At 42.1% G+C, this 24016-nt stretch overlaps 2 protein-coding genes across 2 annotated transcripts; both read right to left on the bottom strand.

Moving 5' to 3' along the window:
* Positions 1–2703: 2703 nt before the first annotated feature.
* Positions 2704–7362, bottom strand: LOC306748807 (germ cell-specific gene 1-like protein; the record flags this gene model as incomplete). The annotated part of the gene is made up of 7 exons (XM_079232027.1): positions 2704–2877; positions 3262–3679; positions 3903–4014; positions 4258–4416; positions 4569–4628; positions 5510–5704; positions 7167–7362. The coding sequence occupies 7 exons, from the start codon at positions 7360–7362 to the stop codon at positions 2704–2706; spliced, it is 1314 nt and encodes a 437-aa protein (XP_079088153.1).
* An 8913-nt stretch (positions 7363–16275) lies between these two features.
* LOC306748718 (uncharacterized protein) lies at positions 16276–22782 on the bottom strand (the record flags this gene model as incomplete). Its single annotated transcript, XM_079231930.1, has 9 exons — positions 16276–16667; positions 17326–17487; positions 17907–18053; positions 18189–19713; positions 20019–20194; positions 20315–20435; positions 20706–20834; positions 21901–22056; positions 22714–22782. The coding sequence occupies 9 exons, from the start codon at positions 22780–22782 to the stop codon at positions 16276–16278; spliced, it is 2877 nt and encodes a 958-aa protein (XP_079088056.1).
* Between the last annotated feature and the right edge of the window lie 1234 nt (positions 22783–24016).

Raw genomic sequence — 24016 nt, 5'->3', positions numbered from 1 at the left:
AAATTTTGGGACATGAACGCCGGTCTACTGATTGAAAGTCCTGTGTTTGTTTGACTAAGGGGCCGAGGGGGCGGGACAAAGCGTCAGTATTTGACGCAATCGAAGGGAAAATCCATCCAATAGTTGTTGAGACGTTTGACTCAAAACCACTCGGGGACAAACCATGCTGGTCACCAAAGTAATTGGGATCCATCCTCTGGGAAGCACGAACATCTGCCCAGCAACAGTGAGAGGAATAACTCAGCCTCTTGTCCAAAAACAGCACAAAAGAAGTGTCCCATCTCTACAGCGCCGACCTGAAGGTGTGAATGACGCTGGTCTCCGTGAGCTTGTTAACCCACTTCTTAAACCTGTTTATACAGCGTAAACCTGCCGTCACAGGTTAATCTCCAACAGAGGCATTAACTTTATAAAATAAACTGTGATCAAAAGGATAATCCACCTATCCCATGGCTCCGCTTGTTGACTGGGATTAAGTAACCAGGACACTTTTTCTATGCTTCTGCTTAGACTCTGAACAAATATGCTTAGATCTGAACATATACACTTGTTTTGTATTGTTCTTATTTTGTGTCTGCTGATATATATATTTGAGTGTTTTGGTCCTAAAAATAAGAGCCCAACCCTTCGTTCCTCCCAAAGTCTCCAGCTGTTTCGCGGTTGTCCTGTTTCATTCAAGACAAACACATAATGTATAAAAGATAATCGCATTGTTTCATCATGACAAGCTCTAGTTTTATCTCTTGATCCACTTTCTGGGAAACATCTGATGTGGTTTTTAAAGTTCCCTTCAATGTTAAGTCCAATTCATTTCTCTGAATTTTTTATTTCTTCACCAAAAGAGGAAATATTATAATTATATAACTTATTTTTTTACCAAAATAACATTTGAAAATCTTCTCGTGGAACTTCTTTGACTTTGAGCAAATAAATCCTCTATATGGGTGATTAAAAGTACATCAATTAAAGTAATAGAGATATGAGAGATATCAAGATCTTGGAATAAGAAGCTGCAAGTGGAAGCTTCCTCAGAATTTTCAAAATAAAATGAAAACGTTTAAATAAACTGTTTTATAATTCCATTTAATTCATATTTTAATTACTTTCCTGCCTGTGAGTTTATTGCTGCTTCGCTGCCAATATCATGTCTCTCTCTCTCTCTCTCTATCTCTCTCTCCCTCGACTGGGGAGATTATTGACATAATCTTCTGTCCAGCATTTGAAAACATCTGTCTTAATTTCCAGATCCGTCTATTTGCTGTAATCTTGTCTTCTTTATTTTAAATAATGTTTTTCCATAAGCAGTGAATAACTGGGCATAAACACTTTAATCAAAGCAGTTTCTTTTGGTACATACTGATGATTTAACTTGACATGTGAGTCTAGAAATTGTCGATAAAAGAAATAAACATATAACAAATATTATTAAACCCTGGATTCCCAAAACAAGCTAAACCCTTTTAACATAAATATAAGTTAGGTTGCAATTTTATTTTGACACCTTTGCGAAACAAAACTATAAATTGACATAAAAGTTATGATTTCATGGAATCTGTGTATTCAGAATTCACCATCAGATAATGTAGTTTATTTATCACCTTATACTGGAGGGCATTTTCATTCGTCTATGCAAACTATAGATTTACAACAACAACACAAAGATCACAGCATATATACCACAGTCACATCCACAGTTGTACATTACCATCTCCCAACACCTTTTAAATCTACATGTGAAGACAGTCTCACATCCTCTCACACGGCTCGATCCCTGAAGAAGTCACTGTGCATAAGGCTGAACGTACACCAGCAAAGCCATACTGATCTGTTAGTAGGAACATTTTATTTTGAAAAACAACCCTGGAAGAGAATTGTCATTGCATAGCATCAAAACATGTATTTCTGTTGTTATATTCTCTGAAGTTCTCTGCACATATAAATAGCTGTAATAACATTTGTTATGAGTCATAGAACAAAGTCTAAGGTGTGATACAAAATAAATTGATTATTGATGCAAGTATTTTAACACAGCCTTCAGTTGACATGGCCCCACATTATGGCCTTCTGCTCCCTTTACCATATACAAAAAAACGATTAAATCTTTGTTGTTAAAAAGAGGCAACAGCTTAAACATTTTACACAATGTTTGTGTTTTGGTCTTCCTGTCATTCGAACTGCTGGCAGCGTCCTATAAATGTGAAAAAGTAAAGAAATTAGGAAATTAGTTTTTAAAACATCAACAAGGGTTTGAGGGTGCAATCACATGTTGAACAGAAATGGGTCACTACTAGTGACCGGCTAATGAGAATGAACACCTTTTCTTTGCACCTTGTAGCCTCGGTAAGCCCTGATAGTTGTGGTTCTTCTGCTGATGGTAGAGTTTCACCTCTTTTACCAACCTCCCTCCTAGAAGCAAAGGTTTGCAGGAGGATACTAATGTTGCTCCGTCTGCTCACTTGTTCGCCGTAACAATACGATCAACCAACAGAGCAATAGACCGATCAGTTTGTTTTGGAGTCCTTCTGCCCCCTAGTGGTGCAAACTAAATCAAATGACTCAAAATGATCATTATGTAATTTGAAAACAGTCCAGACATGCAACAATTGTCATTTGAAACCTCATATGTACAAAAAATTTGTGGATTGAAACACAACGGCTTCAGTCCTGACAAGATATAGCTAAAGTCCTCGGTCCTCCAAAGTCTCAGCAGAGTGAGTCCTCTCTCTCGTCCTGCAGAGCGTAATCTATCTCGTCCATCTCCCGCTCGCAGTCTTCACATCCTTCGACGCAGCATCCCTCCACCACCACCATACCATGAGGGTCCACCAGCCTTCGCCCTCCCATTCCACATCCTCCAACTCTTCCCACTGCTCCCATTCCTTCCATACCAACGCCATTCCCTCCATAGCCGCCCATTCCCATTCCCCCGGGTCCTCCTACTGCTCCCATTCCTTCCATACCAACGCCATTTACTCCATAGCCGCCCATTCCCATTCCTCCTACTGCTCCCATTCCTTCCATACCAACGCCATTTACTCCATAGCCGCCCATTCCCATTCCTCCTACTGCTCCCATTCCTTCCATACCAACGGCATTCCCTCCATAGCCGCCCATTCCCATTCCCCCGGCTCCTCCTACTGCTCCCATTCCTTCCATTCCAACCCCATTCCCTCCATAGCCGCCCATTCCCATTCCCCCGGCTCCTCCTGCTGCTCCCATTCCCATTCCAACCCCATTCCCTCCAAAGCCGACTACTCCCACCCCCATTCCTCCGGCTCCCCCTACTGCTCCCATTCCCATTCCTCCCATTCCAACTCCAGCTCCTCCAACTCCTCCCATTCCCATCCCAATGCCCACCCCTCCAACTCCAATCCCTCCTCCGCCAAGCAGCGCCCCACCAGCGCTGTACGCCAGGGGGCCGACGGCCGGTCCCATTCCTCTGGGCCACAGAGGGTCCATGAGCGCCCCCTGTTGGCCGAGCTGGATCAGCTGACTGACGGAGTAAACGCCTCCGCCGCCGGCTCGGACGACCTCCTCGTAGGAGGGGGCGCAGACGGCGGCGCGAGCGTCGTCCAGCCTCACCCGGGCCCTGTGCTTCATCTCTATGAGGGTCTTGGTGTAGGAGTTGAGCGTGGCCACGGCGGCCGCCATGCAGCAGCTGAAGGACAGCCACGCCATCCTGGTGAGAGAGAAAAGAGTCGGTAGAACATTTAGACGTCTTTACTCAGACCTGAAGGCCAACGCAATTTGTTGTTTGAAGGCCCGTCACACCAGAAATACGATTCTTACGACATTTTGGACTAAAAATTGGAGATCAAATCTTCTTTTCGCAGTAAAAACTTTTCACATTAATTGTTTTGCTGCAAAATGTCACTCTTGGGGTTAAATTGGAACAAACTTACGCAAAAGACCATGAGTAGTCCCAGGTCTGTGGCCTCCAGTCTTTGGGCCCGATGCTCACGGTCATCTGAAACACTGTGGTGTACATCATGTGTGCTACCATCCCCATCAAACCTGTAGAGGAAGAAGTAGGCAAAGACAGAGTTAAAAGAAGAGACAAATGAGAGAGAATAAGTCTGATTAGTTAAGAGCAAATAAGAAGTGATAAAAGACAGGCAGGGAAAAACAATATGAGAAAATATTTACATCAGGGGGGAAAATAGACTTGTCAGCAGTTTGCACCTCATGCATTCATCATTGCTTTAATTGAATGATTATCTTAGCGTACATAATTCAAACAAAGTGATGCTTTCTCACCTGAGAGGACGGTGCACATGGCGGCGAAGGCGTTGATCTTGAGGGCGTTCATCTCCCTCTTGGCACAGAGGCAAATCACCTCCACACACATGAGCAGGAAGCCCATGGCCAGAAGACCGATGTACATGAACTCACTGATGACTGAAAGCCAGAGGACCCCTGTGAGAAAAAAAGACCAAAAACATTTAGCGGATACGTGCTTTTACAGTTTGGTAAAGGACCTGAATACTGAATACACTGGATACTTTGCTTTAGTGAGATAAATATTCATTGGAATACAGGTTATGGTTTCTGTGTTTTCTGTTGCTGACCTTGCGTCTCTCCTGGCGTCAGCTCGATGAAGCTGCGACACTTTTCTTCCTGATCTTCACCTGGAGGAACAATCACAGCAGAGTTCATCCCGACGGTGATAAACATCAGGGCATCTGAGTTATGTAGTTATTGTGGTAAAGTGCAACACTTCGGTCTTCTTTCCATCTTTGAATTGTATGCCAACAATCATTTTAGGGGATTAAAACCAAACGTATGCCGGTGCTTATAGCCACAATAAAAGCTTGAGGATTAGAGTTGTGTAGTTTTTTGAGGCGAGATGTAATCTCTTGCAAATTTTAGGTCAATACTTATTATAAACCCTGAAAACGAAATAGAAAGGGTTGCCTTTAAGCCCAGCAGTTCAAATTACTTTGGAAGAAATAATTAAACGTCGACCAATCACAGTGTCTGTTAGTTGAACAATACATGCCAGGGATTACTTTCTTTTCAGGATACCTAAACTTGCTCTGTGCATTCTTTCTCACATAATGTGTGAGATCTAATAACATTACCAACGTAACAATGCAATAAAATAGCGCACCAAAGTAGCGCACCAAAGTAACGCAACAAGGTAGCGCAACAAAGTAACACAACAAAGTAGCGCAACAAAGTAACGCAACAAAGTAACGCAACAAAGTAACGCAACAAAGTAACGCAACAAAGTAACGCAACAAAGTAACGCAACAAAGTAGCGCAACAAAGTAGCGCAACAAAAAACAAACAAATTGGGAAGTTAAATGCTTTGAAGACTGGTCTATAGGGATAAATGTGTAGTTTTAGATCTTAAGACAGCGTCAAAGATAAATACATTTATTTTTGATAACTGAAGTAAATGTATATTTGAAGTGTTATCACATTACTTGTACTACACTTCAAATTGGGTTTCAACAATGAACCTTTTGTGTACAAACCCAGTTGTGTAACCAATGAGCACACACACCTTCATTGTGCTTCTCACAGGAGAGCCAGAAGCCGGTGTGGAAGTACCGCAGCATGTACTTGTCCTCGCCCGTCTCCCAGATGTATTGGACGGCGTTGGCCAGCTGCTTCTTCTTTATCCTGGCCAGCTCCTCTTTCTGCAGCCAAGAGAGCGTCACGTTGGTGGGCACCTGCCTCGGATCCGGGGTCGGGGTCTCTGGATGGAGGAAAGAAATTAAGAAATAAAGAAGTAGGAGCTTAGAGGTGACAGAGGAAGTAAAGGGGTAGAAAGAGACTTTTATGTTCCTCAATGCCGCTTGAAAGCCTTTTCTAAAGCATTCTAAGAAACTCTGGCTCTAAAGCCTGAAAGGGTCTCCTGTAGTTCACAGCGTGTAACACAATCCAGCCCTCAAACACTGTTCTTTAGGTAATCTGTCGTTTTCTATGGAGCGAAAATTGAATACTACATGGAAACAAATAGGCTTAGTGCTGAGAGATAAGACAGCGGGTGAGTGAATCCAGATAACATGCAGATGCAGATACAAAGTTCTGAGATTAGCAACAAAGCCGGGATTATGTGAATCTCTGCCGGTCAAGTCGAGAGAAAAATACTTGAATATGTGGTGCAAGAAAAATACTGTGAATGCCATACAATCCTGCTTTCTATTTCTGGAAATATTATTAGTTATTCTTACATTATTAATATGCTGTACGGCCCCTGACGGATTAGAAGTCTAAAAGAATATATTTTTCAATCATGCATGTGACAGCAGGCCTTCACAGGAAGGAGGTCAGAGGAAACGATAAGTTTACGTGTCTATATTTAACAGGTGTACAATACACATTATTCTAGTATTATTTTTGCATATGCAGCTTTATTCACAGCAGGTTGGTTTCTCTTATTCATGAATGGGAAATAACTAAATCTTTTAGTTTGTTTTAGATTTGTTGATTTGTTTTATGGGTTTTCAAATATATTAAAAGATCCACCTGCATGAGGTTGCCAAGCAAAACACACATAACCTGTATATGTCAGACTGTTGCCAGACAAGTAAGTGCAATAGTTTCATTAGAAAAAGACCCCCTTTTTAAAAGACTTTCTACCAAACATGACGGGCAGTTGTTGAAATGTCTTGCTGATAAACAGACAAACTGAAAACATTATAACATTATAAAAGTACGAAATGAAAAAAAAAACATGTTGTGTCTGACCCTATAGCATTGAGGGATTGCCTCCAAATGGCTCTCAACATGGCGACCGCTGAGCTGGCAGTTTGCAGCTAACAGCGCTAACAATGCAAACAACGGCTGGCAGAGCTAACGGTGTTTACCTGAGTGGAGAAACAGAGTATGGGCGCTATGCTACTTAGATAGTGAGGCACTAAAATATGCACGCAAGGCTGGTCCAGCTATGATTTATAGAATTATGATTTATAGAATAGAAATAAACACTGATTTGATGTTCTCCAGCCAAAAGACAGTTGAAAAGTGACATCACTGCGGAAACTGCAGTTTCAACCGTATTTTTATGAGAAATTGATCGATGTGAAGCAATATGTTAAAATGTTGTCGTTTACCATCTTGAAACCTGTTGGGTTTCGTCAGTATCTGGTTCATGGACAAACATCAAGGGGCAGCCAAACCGAGATCAGAACTCGGCCGTCGTTCCCCGGCCTCACCTGTGGTGTACGGCTGGCTGTTGTTCTGCCCGCAGTTCCTCAACTTGACCGGCGACAGGCAGAGAGGCTTCACCACCTTGTGCGTCCCCTCGCACCAATAGGAGGTGCAGAAAGCCGAGACGGACAGCGTGAGGGCCATGGAGGTGAGGGAAAGCGACAGCAGGGAGCGGTTACGTCTGGACATGTTCTCCAGCATCGTCGCTTCTCGCCACAAAGGGGCCGGGGGACACTCGGAGAGAAATGAGTCACGACCAGAAAGAGTCACTTTGAGGGTTAGAGAGGTTTCGTGAAGCCAAGATGAAGCCTGGCGGGTTTGCGGTGGCGATTGAGATTGATTCAAGCAGGATGGTCGAAAGGAGAGAGGAGAGGGGATTAGGGATGGTTGAGAATTGGCGCAAAGGTCAAAGGTCGGGTGGACGATGGAGGGAGGGTCGTGAGGCTTGTGGAGCGGAGAAAGATGAAATGCGTGGGACTTAATCACTTCCAGCGAAGTAAGAAAGAGACAGATGTGCGGGCCAGACGCTGCAGGAGGAACTCCGGCTCTTCCCCTGCTCCAGTTGCAGTTTTAGGAAAAGTAGTTCATCAGATTTAAATCCTTTCTTCGTGATGTCACGGCACGAGCCAGGCGGCATGTTTGACTCCACACATTTCTTGACTCTACCCCATGTTTCCACGTCTCGGATGCTTTTAAGTTTAAAACGTTTTTTATGACTTTTGCTTCGCTCGGATGAAGATAAACGTCTTGATCTTATCCTGCGGATTTTGCGACTAATCAGTCGCGGTCTCAGGGCGCATCCCGCTCTTCAACCTGTTCCTCCACCTCTCCAGGAGGGATTGACCTGGCGGAGGACTGATTAGTCCGGTATGTCTGGCCTACCTCTGGGCCTGGTAATCTGAGTTAATCTTGCAGGGATGAGATTTATGTCAAGTGAATCTCATGTCGTCTTTGTCTGGACGACCACCTGAAAGTAAAGAAGGGAGATTAAGAGATAAACAGTTGAGTCACGAAACAGTATTTTGTTTTTTATTGTATGTAAGAACTTGAACCTGACTTTCGTTTTCAAAGGATGTTTAAAAAAGTTTGAGGGAAGCATTTTGATTTTCGAGTAGCGTTTCAAGAAGCAGCTTTAACTCACAGTTTGGCTTCCAGGTATCAAGCAGTGTTTTAAACTTACATTCTCTCTCCTGACCACCAGGGGGCGACTCCTCTGGTTGTATAGAAGTCTATGCTTCATGTGTTAAAGCTGCATTCTCTCTCCTGACCACCAGGGGCGACTCCTCTGGTTGTATAGAAGTCTATGCTTCATGTGTTAAAGCTGCATTCTCTCTCCTGACCACCAGGTTGCGACTCCTCTGGTTGTATAGAAGTCTATGCTTCATGTGTTAAAGCTGCATTCTCTCTACTGAACACCAGGGGGCGACTCCTCGGGTTGTATAGAAGTCTATGCTTCATGTGTTAAAGCTGCATTCTCTCTCCTGACCACCAGGGGGCGACTCCTCTGGTTGTATAGAAGTCTATGCTTCATGTGTTAAAGCTGCATTCTCTCTCCTGACCACCAGGGGCGACTCCTCTGGTTGTATAGAAGTCTATGCTTCATGTGTTAAAGCTGCATTCTCTCTCCTGACCACCAGGTTGCGACTCCTCTGGTTGTATAGAAGTCTATGCTTCATGTGTTAAAGCTGCATTCTCTCTACTGAACACCAGGGGGCGACTCCTCGGGTTGTATAGAAGTCTATGCTTCATGTGTTAAAGCTGCATTCTCTCTCCTGACCACCAGGTCGCGACTCCTCTGGTTGTATAGAAGTCTATGCTTCATGTGTTGAAGCTGCATTCTCTCTACTGAACACCAGGGGGCGACTCTTTGGGTTGTATAGAAGTATATGCTTCATGTGTTAAAGCTGCATTCTCTCTCCTGACCACCAGAGGGCAACTCCTCTGGTTGTATAGAAGCCTATGCTTCATGTGTTAAAGCTGCATTCTCTCTCCTGACCACCTGCGGGCGACTCCTCTGGTTGTATAGAAGCCTATGCTTCATGTGTTAAAGCTGCATTCTCTCTCCTGACCACCAGGGGGCGACTCCTCTGGTTGTATAGAAGTCTATATAAATGACTCTACTTCTCTTGATGTATTCCCTCAGTAAACATTGTAAATATGAGTTTATGTCTCAATCTCTAGTTTCTAGTCTTCTTCAATACAGCATGATGTTCATTTAGTAAATTATGGTCATTTAGAGTCAAACAGACCATAAAGCAGGGGGCGCTTTAGGGGCGGGGCTACAAGGTGATTGACAGGTTGCTACCACAGCGTTGTCTGATCTGGAAGTTGTCGTTTTTTCGTCTTGCAACTTTAACCCATTCCCTGTGTTTTTAGTTCATAAAAGTAAAAATGAATATTCAGCGGTTGTAGTTAGCTCCACCCTCTTTTCTCCCTTTTGGTCCCAAAAAAACAAGATGGCGACGGCCAGAAAAACCAAGATGGCGACGACAAAAATGTCAAACTCAAGGCTTCAAACCTCGAGTTACAGTGACTACATCGTTTTAAAGTTGGAGAACTCCTCTCATTCCCCGGTTTCTGGCAGTAACTTAAACACTCGGTATTCTCAACCAATGAACCTAGATGAAGTTTACTGTGAATATTCTTACAATATATACTATATATTCTAAAAGGTCCTGTGCAGCAGGTTGGACAAATCCCTCCACAACATTTTTGTTATCTTTGTATATTTCACTGCAGTTTGAAATACAGTTCGTAAGGAAAGACCAGAGCCAATGAAATTCGAGTTAACATGTGATCTGTGTCTATATTCTGATTTATTAATGCCAGAAACAAGTCGTTCTTCCGTTGAGCTTCAATTTGTTCCTGGTATGAAACTATAATCTGTACATGTGTAGACGTAATGTCTCACACACCTGTTCATTTTATCCACAGCTGACAGATTAACTGCTGCAAGCACACGGCTTTGAGACTCGAACTCAATGCACCATCTCAGCGTGCAGAACATATAACAATATATCATATTTTAGCGATTTTTTTAGTATATTCTCCACATTGAAACAATAACATATCGTCAATAAAAGCCGAACGCATACTTGGTCGCTTTGTCCTCATCTGATAAACTGAAATCTTTGCGTGTGATTGGAAAAAAAGAAATCCAGCCGCTGTTCACGCTTAACTCTTAATCACCTTACACCCAAAAAAAAACAACTAAAAAAACGACTCACCGTGTTCGAGACTCTTCGCGTTCCCTTTCCCCGCTCCTCGGATGGGGATTCGGTTTTCCTTCACCTTTCTTCTGCGCTCCCTCATCGCTCCCTCCTCCGTCTTGGGTGAGTTTCCGTCAGAAACCCACTCAGATTTCTCTAATCCTCACAAGTCCATCTGTTACTTTCCCTCCCCTTTGCTCTAGTGTCCATCCATCCACAGCTCTCTTATCTCTCTCCCGCTCTCTCTTGTTTTCTTCATCTCTCCTGTTCGCCGGCTCATAACCCCCCTGACCTCTGCTCCTATAGTAATTAATCTGACACTATGGTATGGAACAGCTTGGCTCCAGATGAGTGGCACAGTGTCGCCGTCGCTCTCTAAACTTTGACTCGTCTTAACCCAAACGAGTACAGCTGTGCGGCGCCTGCAGCCGCGTGGCTTTAGGTCAATCCCATGCCTTGAAAGTCTTTGGTTTGAATCTCTGATTGCTAAAACTGCGACAGCATGCTTGGGACAGTTTGTTCAAAGTTTGAAAGGTTTTTCTTGCCTCCGTTGAGTTTGGTCGGCTCTGTGAGGACAACAGAGGGACGAAGTGCAAAACCTCCTTTCTACAAAATTATCCAGGAATGTGAGAAAAAAACTCCTCTTTTGTCTATTTATGTCAGTTTTTGGTCTTTTTTTGACTATTTCTTTCTATTTCTTTCTATGTTTTCTATTTTTCAGATAGGACGTTTTGCTCTTCGGCCATCGATGTGCATATATATATATATATATATATATATATATATATATATATATATATATATATATATATACTGTATATAATTTGTGAAAATTATTGGCCAAGTACAATACAATACCAATGAGAAGATGACAAGTCCATGACCTCGTTCACCAATCTATTAATAAAGTTTTTCCCAGTGCATGAGAAGAGTCTACGTCAGATTCTCAACCAGCGTTCTATAACAGTGAATCCCGCCAATCTCCACAAAAAGGTGCGTGAAACTGCATGTGCACGCAAAAACTGAAACGCCCAAAAAGAAGTCTAAAAGTGGAGAAACAACCTCCAAAATAAAAGAAACTGGAGGTACTTCTGCAGGGAATGAGCGCCAAACAAGCTGCCATATTTAGTAGCTTGATCAATACCTAATTATTGGATGGCATGGTTCCCAATAAACAACATTATACAATGTATAAGTATCATGAACATTTATGCCCTTTGACCTATAAAAATACATCCTCCCTGCAGCACTCTATACTAAATTTACCAACAAAAGCGTCAGTGCTAATTCATAATTATTTAGTCTTACATGTCACTGCAAAATAATTCACGAAGATATGATATATATGTTGCATGATATTGAAGACTCAGACATGTTTATAATCAATGCTCCAATGAGCAGCATCTAGAACTGTCATTATGGTCTGCGTGAGCGCTGCTGTAGCTCATCAGGCTGTAGTGGAGAGGTTGTGGGTTTAAGTGTCCAATATGTAATCCGACTTCCTTCTGTTAAAAAAAGGGCAACGCACGGACTGAAGTCACCGTTGTGTCCTGATGGAACAATGCTGCTCACTAACTATGAAAACCCTTAATCTCACCCTTTTCTGATTTTAGACATAAGCTGTTGCATCAATGGGGAAGCTCAGAGCCGATGTTCCTCTTTTCATCAAACTGGGTAACGGCCTCACTCCCCTACTCTCCTGAATGAGTGAGATGCAGTGAATACATGAATGAATACACCAGTCAACTGTCTCTCTGTTGTCATGTTGTGTCTATTTGTGGTTGTTTTATGTCTTTGTTGTCATTGTGTGTCTCTTTGTTGTCTTTTTGTGTCTTTCTGTGGTGTTTTATGTGTCTTTTTTGTCATTTTGTGTCTCTTTGTGGTTGTTTTATGTCTCTTTGTGGTTGTTTTATGTGTCTTTGCTGTCATTTTGCGTGTCATTGTGGTAGTTTTATGTGTCTTTGTTGTCATTGTGTGTCTCTTTGTGGTTGTTTTATGTGTCTTTGTTGTCATTTTGTGTCTCATTGTGGTAGTTTTATGTGTCTTTGTTGTCATTGTGTGTCTCTTTGTGGTTGTTTTATGTGTCTTTTTTGTCATTTTGTGTCTCTTTATGGTTGTTTTGTGTGTCTTTGTTGTCATTTTGTGTCTCATTGGGGTTGCTTTATGTGTCTTTGTTGTCATTTTGTGTCTCTTTGTTGTCATTGTGTGTCTCATTGTGGTAGTTGTATGTGTCTTTGTTGTCATTGTGTGTCTCTTTGTTGTCATTTTGTGTCTCATTGTGGTTGTTTTATGTGTCTTTGTTGTCATTGTGTGTCTCTTTGTTGTCATTTTGTGTCTCATTGTGGTTGTTTTATGTGTCTTTGTTGTCATTTTGTGTCTCTTTGTGGTTGTTTTATGTGTCTTTGTTTTCATTTTGTGTGTCTTTGTTGTCATTGTGTGTCTCATTGTGGTAGTTTTATGTGTCTTTGTTGTCATTGTGTGTCTCTTTGTTGTCATTTTGTGTCTCATTGTGGTTGTTTTATGTGTCTTTGTTGTCATTTTGTGTCTCTTTGTGGTTGTTTTATGTGTCTTTGTTTTCATTTTGTGTGTCTTTGTTGTCATTGTGTGTCTCATTGTGGTAGTTTTATGTGTCTTTGTTGTCATTGTGTGTCTCTTTGTTGTCATTTTGTGTCTCATTGTGGTAGTTTTATGTGTCTTTGTTGTCATTGTGTGTCTCTTTGTGGTTGTTTTATGTGTCTTTTTTGTCATTTTGTGTCTCTTTATGGTTGTTTTGTGTGTCTTTGTTGTCATTTTGTGTCTCATTGGGGTTGCTTTATGTGTCTTTGTTGTCATTTTGTGTCTCTTTGTTGTCATTGTGTGTCTCATTGTGGTAGTTGTATGTGTCTTTGTTGTCATTGTGTGTCTCTTTGTTGTCATTTTGTGTCTCATTGTGGTTGTTTTATGTGTCTTTGTTGTCATTGTGTGTCTCTTTGTTGTCATTTTGTGTCTCATTGTGGTTGTTTTATGTGTCTTTGTTGTCATTTTGTGTCTCTTTGTGGTTGTTTTATGTGTCTTTGTTTTCATTTTGTGTGTCTTTGTTGTCATTGTGTGTCTCATTGTGGTAGTTTTATGTGTCTTTGTTGTCATTGTGTGTCTCTTTGTTGTCATTTTGTGTCTCATTGTGGTTGTTTTATGTGTCTTTGTTGTCATTTTGTGTCTCATTGTGGTTGTTTTATGTGTCTTTGTTGTCATTTTGTGTCTCATTGTGGTTGTTTTATGTGTCTGTTGTAATTTTGTGTCTCATTGGGGTTGTTTTATGTCTCTTTGTGGTTGTTTTATGTGTCTTTGTTGTCATTTTGTGTCTCATTGGGGTTGTTTTATGTGTCTTTGTTGTCATTTTGTGTCTCTTTGTGGTTGTTTTATATGTCTTTGTTGTCATTTTGTGTCTCTTTGTGGTAGTTTTATGTGTCTTTGTTTTCATTTTGTGTGTCTTTGTTGTCATTGTGTGTCTCATTGTGGTAGTTTTATGTGTCTTTGTTGTCATTTTGTGTCTCTTTGTGGTTGTTTTATGTGTCTTTGTTTTCATTTTATGTGTCTTTGTTGTCATTGTGTGTCTCTTTGTTGTCATTTTGTGTCTCATTGTGGTTGTTTTATGTGTCTTTGTTGTCATTTTATGTGTCTTTGTTGTCATTTTGTGTCTCATTGGGGTTGTTTTATGTGTCTTTGTTGTCATTTTGTGTCTCTTTGTGGTTGTTTTATATGTCTTTGTTGTCATTTTGTGTCTCTTTGTGGTTGTTTTATGTGTCTTTGTTGTCATTTTGTGTCTCTTTGTGGTTGTTTTATTTTGTCTTTGTTGGTATTTTATGTCTCTTTTATGGGTCTTTAAAGTCATTGTGTGTCTTTTTAAGTTGTTTTATCTCTTCAAAGTAATTTTGTGTCTTTATAGCTATTGTGAGTCTTTTTGTTATCTTTTTGTGTCTCAGTTGTTTTGCTCATTGTTTTGCTCAGAATGTATTTCCCTTCAGAAAATTATTCCTATTATTTAATGTTTACTAATGATTGTGTACATAACAGTGACATCAACTGGTGTTTCATTAAGTGTTTCATACATGTGACTGGAATAGTATATATGTGTATTTATGTCCCCCTTGTGGCGACAGTCGGTACATTTTATGGGTTGTAAAACAAAGTTATGCTCAAGAGAATCCCCAATAAACAATAATTCTGTTTAAAAATAGAGATTTTAGAACTATGCAGCAGAAAATGAGACAAACAGAAAGGCCACACTGCTGTTAGTCACTTATTGTATCATTTTATTTTCTCAAATACTGTTTACTATCACAGTTTACAACATAAATTTAAATACACAGCAAAATAAATTAATTTCATACAAAATTAAACGTGAGAGGACTTGTTTCTCATCCTCATCTTCCTCCGACTACAACTCCGAGAAGCTTCCAGTCAAATCTTCCACCAAAGTTCATATTTAAAAAATATAAAAGAAATACACAAAAGACGCGTCCAGGCCCACGAAACACAAACAACAATTTGCTTCCTGCTTTTGGGGTGGCTTCGATTAACTGATCTGAGATGAGTCCTGCTACGGTTTCTAAGTCAAAACACACACACGCCCACACACACACGCACACACACAGTGTTCAAATTCAGACTTCATTCAGTCAACACTGCAGCTAATCGTCACGCAACAACACTTTTCTGTTTCTTCTTTCTGTTTCAGGAGATACAGCGGAGACATGTTCAACTACACAATGAATCCAGAACGACTACAAAGCTAAACAAGGAATGAAAGAATAAAAAAGCCACCGTTGGTTACTGAGTTGATTGATAATACAGTGTTTGAACAGCCACGTCAGATCACATCGATCACGTGTGATCATTACAATCCGGTCAACCCGTCTTGATGATGACACTGAAAAGAAAGTCAACCTGAATAAATAGATCAATAAATAGTCACCCATGATTGTAACACTCTAATATACTGTATATTTCAAGGTTTATCTGTGATTTCTTCCACTATTTACATCAGCACAATGTACACTGAACACACACACACACACACACACACACACACACACACCCATACGCACATGCATGCATGCATGCACGCACGCACGCACACACACACACACACACACACACACACACACGATGCTCTCTGCTTCTCAGACTTGTGCACGGACAAAGAAGGACGCCTGACCCAGTAGATTGTGATTTTTAAAAAAAGGATGTTTCACACATATTTTGTGTGCATTTTTGTTAATATATTCCACAATGCTGCAAACATTTTAACCATTTTATTTGGACGTGTGTAGATCGCAAGGGGAAGGAAGCGTAAGCTGAGGAGCTCACAGGTTTAATTAAGGGATCAGTCAAGTGGTTTTACGTGTTTTAAATGTCGCTAATGCTCATTTTCCAAAAGTATACCATACAAGGTTTGAGCTGTTTCATAATTTCCAGTCTGCTTGTGATTTTAAACCATCCATTATTGCATGATGGTCCATGACGGAGCAGGGACTCACAACTAAGTAAGTCTTATAAATTCGCCTTCCTTCCTTCGTGGTGCATTCAGGGACGTATTCTGACATTGGAGTTTTGAGAGTCGGTCGCTGAAAAAGTTTTAATGCAAAAAAAAGGCCAAATTTGAGTTCTCCTGACGGTTCCTGCCCCAAAAAAAGTGCTATTTTATTTTATTATATTGTAAGGCTGACAAAATATTGTGAGGGAAAACTCCACCTCCAGGATGAAGGTAGCTAAAACCAATGACCTGCAGGATACATAGTAAAGAAGTTTAATATCTTTGGGCCATAATTTAACAAATGGTTGCGACAAATAGATTTAGAGTGGGGTCAATCAATATATTATATGTATCTGGCAGGATATATGTTATATTATATTATATAAGCCTTCAGAACAGGAATGGGTTGTTGTTTTTGTTCCCCGTGTTACCCGACCCGTTGTCGGAGAGCAACTGTGGAGTGGATCCTCCCAAAGGAGCCACGCCCGCTTGGCAATTCCCTCCAAAGGAACTGGACTGACCCATTCCTGTTCCCATTAGGAGGGGGTCTGTCAAAGGAATCCCCACCAGAGAGCCGGACTGCACCATTCCAAGGAAGGGGTTCACGTTCACTCCCATTTGTGGACTCCCTCCCATAGAAACAAACTGTACCGTTCCAGTTCCTGAGCTTGGGGGAGCCACCTGAAGCATGTTCAAGCCAGACTGAGAATCTCCCGCGGTACGGGACGGCGGCTGAAATAAAGGAGATTCCCTGCGAGGAACAGCAGCTCCAAAAGTGGGAGCTGGAGCACCGGAGGAGGGAGCGAGGGTGGAACCAAATGGACGGCAGTGTGGGGTTGACGTTTCAGGAAGGAATAGCCCTGCAACAACCCCCGATCTGACCGCGGGGCCAGATGTCATGCCCCGGGCTTTGAAAGCGCCTGGGAAATTAGGAGGAGTAACAGGAGGGTGGAGGGATGAGGGGGTGGAGTTTGAAGTGTTCCAGCAAAGAGAAAATGCACCAGAGCAGAGAGAGCGAGAGGGGCGAGAAGAGGTAAATATCTGCTGGTTAATATACACTAGTTTCTATACTAAACTTCAATAGGTCACTAATGCTCACACACACACACACACACACACACCACATCTATACAGCGAGAACACAGGGGAGGGCGGTGAATAGGCAAATCACATGATCACAAAAAGCTTTTCCATACAAACCTATTGATAAATATCTATTTGTCAATCTTACCGTCTCCACCCCCCTCTCCCTCTGGACTTCAGCTAAACAGTTGTTGAATACATTTGAATCATCATCACCAGCGAATTACAGATTTTTTTTTCGTATCCCGGTGATTTTCCAGTCTTTGAAGTTGAGCATGCATCCATTTGAATCAAGCGCAACCACAAATAATCCCACGGTGTTCGTCACCCAGAGCGAAGCACTTCCTCCGTCCTTACCGATGGCTTGGGTCTGGGCGACGAGCGCGTTGGCGAGGAGGCGCAGCTTGGGTTTGGGATTAGAAGAAAAGAGATCGTCCAAGTCAACGAGCGACGCCCCCGCAGAGCCCAGAAACGAAGCAGTCTTTCTGTACGCCTTCTCCTCCTGCGCGGTTCGCTTTCCTGCAATACAATAAAGGTCCAATTCTACTCTAAAAGGTGTTTTCTTTTGGGGACAGGTCAGGGAGGAAGAGAGAGCAAAGCGGAAGAGAGGTTTAATTGATTACGTTGTTAGGCAGCTGCTGACCGATGGGAAGATGGGGGGTGAAATGGAAAATGGAAGAAAACTGTAACGTAAAGACAGACCCAGGAACACAAACAGTTAAGTTGTTAGAGAGTCAGATTCTCGACTGAGCAATAAGCCAGCTGGCAAAGTCTTCTACAGATTAAAAACAAGCATTTTTCCAAACTATGCAGAGGAAAAAAATTAGTGGATCATTTTATTGTCGAGTACCAAGCAGACAATGAAGTTTTTTAATTTCCCATGAAATGTGATGGATCACAGAGGCAAGCCTTTGGACGGAGTGTAAAGTGCGACTTACCCGTCCCATTGCTAGATGCGTTGCTCGGCGCACCCCATGGATCACTTTTTTTAGATGCAGCGTCGCCAAAGGGGTCACTAGATGGGGAGGAGTCTAAGGGTGCAGCGGGTGAACCCCACGCATCATCTGTGCCAACTGGAGCTGCAGCTTAACAGAGCAACAGAGCAGAAACGTTTCAAAAAGCACAAATCAATACCATACCGATATGAACTTTGGTCATGTAAAAATAAGCGGTTGTATATATATATATATATATATATATATATATTGTTAGTTTCTTACCTGGAGCTCCCCATGGGTCATCGTCCACTTTGGATGCATCTCCAAATGCATCAACATTATCAACAGGTGAGAAGGAGCTTGTCCCGTCCCCCCAGGGGTCTCCGCCCTTCGTTTCCTCTGTCGCAGACGGCGCCCCCCAGGGATCTGACCCGTCAGTGGGTGTAGAGCTAGCAGGGGCTCCCCATGCATCTGCACCGCCTTGAGGCGAGCTCACTGGCGGGGCATTGAAGGGATCGGAGGCATCCTCCTTTGATGGACTGGATGCCACTGTGAATGGGTCCTCTTTAGGGGGCGTGGTTGGTGCAGCAAAATGGTCCTCTTTTATGGGTTTGGGGGGCGCAGAGAAAGGATCCTCTTTGGGCGGTGTTGTTGCAGCAGTGAAGTGGTCATCTTTAGATGATGCTGGGGCTGCAAATGGGTCTTCTTTAGGGGGTGTTGATGCTGGTGCAGTAAAGGGATCATCTGGGCTACTGAATGAATCACCTTTTGGGGCATTAAAAGGGTCATCCTTGGGTGCGTTGAAGGGGTCATCTTTCGGGTGGTTGAAGGGGTCATCTTTCTTGGCGTTGAATGCATCTTTGGGGGCATTGAAGGGATCGTCTTTTGGGGCGTTGAATGGATCATCTTTGGGGGCATTGAATGGATCGTCTTTGGGGGCATTGAATGGATCGTCTTTGGGGGCATTGAATGGATCGTCTTTGGGGGAGTTGAAGGGGTCATCTTTCTTGGCGTTGAAGGGGTCATCTTTCTTGGCGTTGAAGGGGTCACCTTTCTTGGCGTTGAAGGGGTCATCTTTCTTGGTGTTGAATGGGTCTGCTTTGGGGGCATTGAATGGATCATCTTTGGGGGCATTGAATGGATCATCTTTTGGGGCATTGAATGGATCGTCTTTCTTGGCGTTGAAGGGATCGTCTTTCTTGGCATTGAATGGATCGTCTTTCTTGGCGTTGAAGGGATCGTCTTTCTTGGCGTTGAAGGGATCGTCTTTCGCGTCGTTGAAGGGATCATCTTTCGGGGCATTGAATGGATCATCTTTCGGGTTGTTGAAGGGATCATCTTTCGGAGCGTTGAATGGATCATTTTTGGGGGCTTTGAAGGGATCCGGTTTATCTTTTGAAGCAGCAAATGGATCTTCCTTGTCTTTGGGTGCATTGAAGGGGTCTGAACTATCTTTTGGTGCGTTGAACGGGTCGTCTTTCGACGCAGTGAATGGATCTTCCCCATTCTTTGGCGCTGCAAATGAATCTTCATCAGTTTTTGCAGCTGAAAATGGATCCTCATCCGTTTTAGCTGGAGCCCCCCAAGGATCACTGCTGGCTCCTGTATCAGCCGTGTCAGGCTTTCCGGGTGTGCCCCATAGATCTGTGGCTTCTTTCGGTTCTTTTGGGGCTACCCATGCATCTGGTTTCCCCTCCTCCTCCTCTTCCTCCTCCTCTTTTGCCTTCTCCCCTCCCCAAGCACCTCCTTTATCATCATTGCCTTTGCCGGCATCCTCCCATTTCAGCTCGTCGTCACTCAACTTGGCCTAGGATATTACAATTCGAGATATAAACACAAATACTGACAATTGGCTTCATGAGAGGTGCAACTCAACCTGTCCTGTTGACACATGAGATCTAACCAATTTGCTCAAGTCGAGTAATGGGTTGCAATTGGTATTGGGAACCGATCCGTAATCTAATTTCAAAGGATCCATTCTTTGACTGAAATTTTGCCTTCAAAAACTGTATTATTGGGTTCGTTGAGACTTTTGAGGCTATGGTCTGCGGTGTCGCATTTGTGCTTTTGTGTCCACCTGCTGTAGATGAGCGCTGTACTTTTTACACTTACCCTCCTCTCCATGTCTTTCTTATCAGCTTCCTGCTTTAGACGCTCCTCTTTGCGGGCAGCGAAGGAAGCGGTCAAGTCGGCCACTGACGGTATGTTGTCTAAGGATGGAAGCCCTGCGGACCCAACGACGTAGCATGGCTTGTAGTTGGGATCCTTGATGGCGTCAGTAGATGAGGCTTGTTAGAAGGAATGGAAATAAGATTTGAATGTGAGACACAAGCAAATTCAGTGAATTATACTACAACGGTTCAAACAATTGGCTTTTCGCAGTTATAGTTCAGGACAGGAGGACTCACCAGCAGAACCTTTTGAAGTCTTCTCTCTGGTCTTGACTGCAAAGTCTCTCTCCTCCTTTAGTTTATCATCGTCCTCCATGAGAACAAGGACAACTTTGGCCTTCTCTCTCACATTTCCACCCTGGGACAAAGATGCTTAAATTAGACTTCGATTGACTGACCATTAGACTATCTAAGCCTTAAAAACAAACTTCAGATGTTACAAGTTTTATAAGCCTGAAAGTGTCAAGCATTGTCTTCTGGAAAACGATTAATTATAATGTGTGAGACACCAAATGTGTACTTGGCATAGAGGTTAAAAGGAGTACGATGATATGAATATTATAGTGGCAATAACGGATCATTTTAACATTATAGCATTAAACCTTTAAGTAGATACTGAAAGTATCACCTGATCCTTGCCGTCCTTTTCTATAAAGCGATACTCTGTTAGGGCTTTGACGATGTAGATGCTGTCTTTCATTTGCAGAAGCACACGATCGTCTCCGGTCTTTAACAGGTACTCCAGCAGCGTCAGGGACTATGAAAAAAAGCATTACAATAAGCAAGTTCTGACGTGAAATAAAAATGTATATGACTGAAACCAAAATAAACTGACAATCTGTACAGTTTTCACGACTACTTTTTTACAAATAATTGTAGTATTTGTTAAAGACAAAACCACGAACGTAAAACAAATCTGTGTAAAGTCACAGATTTTGTCTGAAAGTATAAACAATATACAAAAGCCTCAAAACATGCAATGCTAGTGGACACTGGTGCAACTGACATGCAGATCACAAGACTCGCAAAGTCACGATGGTCTGTCATGTTACCGAGATGGTGATACCAGTAACTTAATAGCAGATATGTGGTGCAGTTTACACCTTTACGAAAGACTAGATTAATAAATCATGTCATGTGAACCCAGAGTGTTTTCCCTAAATGGAAACATGTATTTTAGAAGAGCTACAACAGTAAAAATAAAACCTACTATGCTTGTAAATATTGCAATGTTAAGAGTTTAAGAAGTTTGGGTATCACTCTAAAAGTGTCGGTCCCTCTACTGCAGTGATGTGATAACACAATTATTCTAACATTTAAGTCTGAATCAAAAGGAGTCCATGTAAAAAATGTTCAGCAATAAGAAAAGATTCTGACTTTGTCATGCATTATGGTTAGTCTTCGGTATGTCGTAGGTTGTGAATTTAACTATATAAAACATATTAGTAAACATATATTCTAAATATTATCTGCTTATTGTCTGGGTTGCCCCATTTAACATATTTCCATTATGTCTTATGACTGTTTTTATATACTGTATTTTGACGGTATTGTGAATGAATTGAAACCAAAATGAATTATTGTTCGAGGCCAGAGAAATGTTGATCATGTGACCTTATTTGCCTCAATTAATTGTCATCTCCAACTCATCCATCTGAGCCACTGCATAGGGTTCTGGTGCTGCAGGTATTTTGAAAATGTCCAATTTCTATGAACAGGCTGAAATCTTAAAATCGACATAACATGCACATAAATGACTGTTCAAAACGGTATCTGAACAGTCGTGTTACAAAAATACACTTATTTTGCATTGCCGTTGATACCTTGTGGATGTGTCTCCAGTTCTTGTCGTCTTTCAGGCGCTTCCAGAGCATCGTCATGATCTCATTGCAGGCCACCACATTGTAGGTCAGATCGGAGAGGTCGGCCATCTGAGTGCTGGACGGGCCCCATGGGTCATTAGACGTCGCCTCTCTCACCTGCAAAAGAAGCCAAGCAAGAAATGTCAGGAAACATAAGGTGGTGTCAGCCCGAAGGTCAGAGACGCCAGCTCGTGACAAAAAGGCTCAAAGTCTCCGTAGAAATCGTGATTTCAATGTAGCAAGTCATCCTTGCAATCACCTCAAATATTTCTGCGAACAAAAATGATAAGTAATCTGTTCTGGCAGGTTATTACGGATCATGTTTCATCAGATCAGCATTATGACAAACAGGATATCCCCAGATTTCCCTGATTCCTAAAACCTGAAGGTTATGATATAAGAGAATGGCTCATTGTGATTTAAGAGAACGGTCAGAGTTTACTGCAGTAAAACATTCAATGCATGGCTTGTTTTATTGATCTCACCCTTTCAAACCCATGTTGGACAGTTAACAAGGGCAAAAAAAATGCCACATATGTGTTGACTAACAGTGTCATCCTGTAGGTGTGCTAGTGGCCTACAGACTTAAGGTGCATTTCACCCCCATCTCTCTTCCCATGGCTACTGCTAACTATCTAATTAAAGCAAAAATAATCCAAAATGCAAGACTTAAAAAATCCAAATCCAAATAATTTTATTTCCTGCTCGAGGGCATATTTATCTGACATGATTAGGATGCTGAGGTCAGCTTAGTTCTTCATTAGTTTATTTTACCTTGACCTCAGCCTCAGAGTAGTTCTGGACCAGGTTCTTCAGCTGTCGGCGGAGCATAGAGGACGTCATGGTGTCTAAGGGAGATCAAAACCAAGGCGATCACTTGTAAACAATGAGAGGAAGGATCACACACACATGATCAAATAAAAAACACAAACCATCTTACCTTTTTATAAAGCCTGTGCTGTCAAATATATATGTACGACGTTGCTTCAGTGCTGGCTTAGCGAGTGCACATCCTGCTGCCCTCACTGCGTTGGCTTGTCTCAGGATGTTTAGAAACCAGATCCTACAGCTGCAGAGAGGAACCAGACAACATATACAACAATTATATATATATATATATATATATATATATATATATATATATATATAAGAGCTGAGGCATTGGGTTGGCAGTGAGTCACAAAACCAAGCTTACATTTATGAATGCATGGCTGCACATTTAGCCTAAAGGCCTATCAACACATACGTGACAGCTCGTGTTAGTTTGTCACAATCACTGCGACAAACCACAGATCCTTAGCTAGCTTAGCTATCTAACAGCCAGCAGTGTGAGGAAATACGAGCCTAAAACCCTTCACTCATATTGCACCTGGAGGATCAGCCTGATCCCGTGCAAACTGTAAGTCGACGAGCTTGCAAGCAACGCATCTGTAAAGATGTGTTTTCAGGACCTCGGAGAGCGACTGAAGACGGCCAGCAAGCCGTAAATATGGCGAACGTAGTGATCAATTCAGCTTAAATATCAGACTTTAGCGATCGAATTAAAGGGTAATATTTCGAGAAACAGTCGCTGTTGTCGGATTAAAAGAAAACACCGGCTCTTTGCACGTCGTTTCGTGTATGAAATGTGCGTATTTGCAGCATAAATAACAGACTAACCCCCTGAGTAGATCTGCAGGATCCTTCGAGGAGAACGACACGACGACGACTTCCGGTTCCGTTTTCAGCACCACCTGCAAGTCCACGCCCACTCACGATCTATTTTTGTTTAATTATTTTTTTAATTCTCAATTTGAAAATACATTTCTGTTCACCAGTTGTGCTTCTGTTGTGATGGAACTGAAAAATAAAATTAGCAGAAAATAATTTTTGTCTTCCTAGTATCGTGCCGTAAATATGCATTTTTGGTTATGGCGGGTGTGCTTTAACTGAGGACGCAGACACACACACAGACACTTACACACACACACAGACACTTACACACACATACACTTACACACACATGCCCCCCACTTAGGAAAGAAGTGATTCAATGAGTCACAACCACTACTCCCACATCAATAACAGTTGAATCAAG

The sequence above is a fragment of the Taurulus bubalis genome (genome assembly GCF_910589615.1).
Source record: "Taurulus bubalis genome assembly, chromosome: 16".
NCBI lineage: Eukaryota > Metazoa > Chordata > Actinopteri > Perciformes > Cottidae > Taurulus > Taurulus bubalis.
Note: the sequence above shows the minus strand (reverse complement) of the source record. Positions and strands in the feature narration are given on the sequence as shown.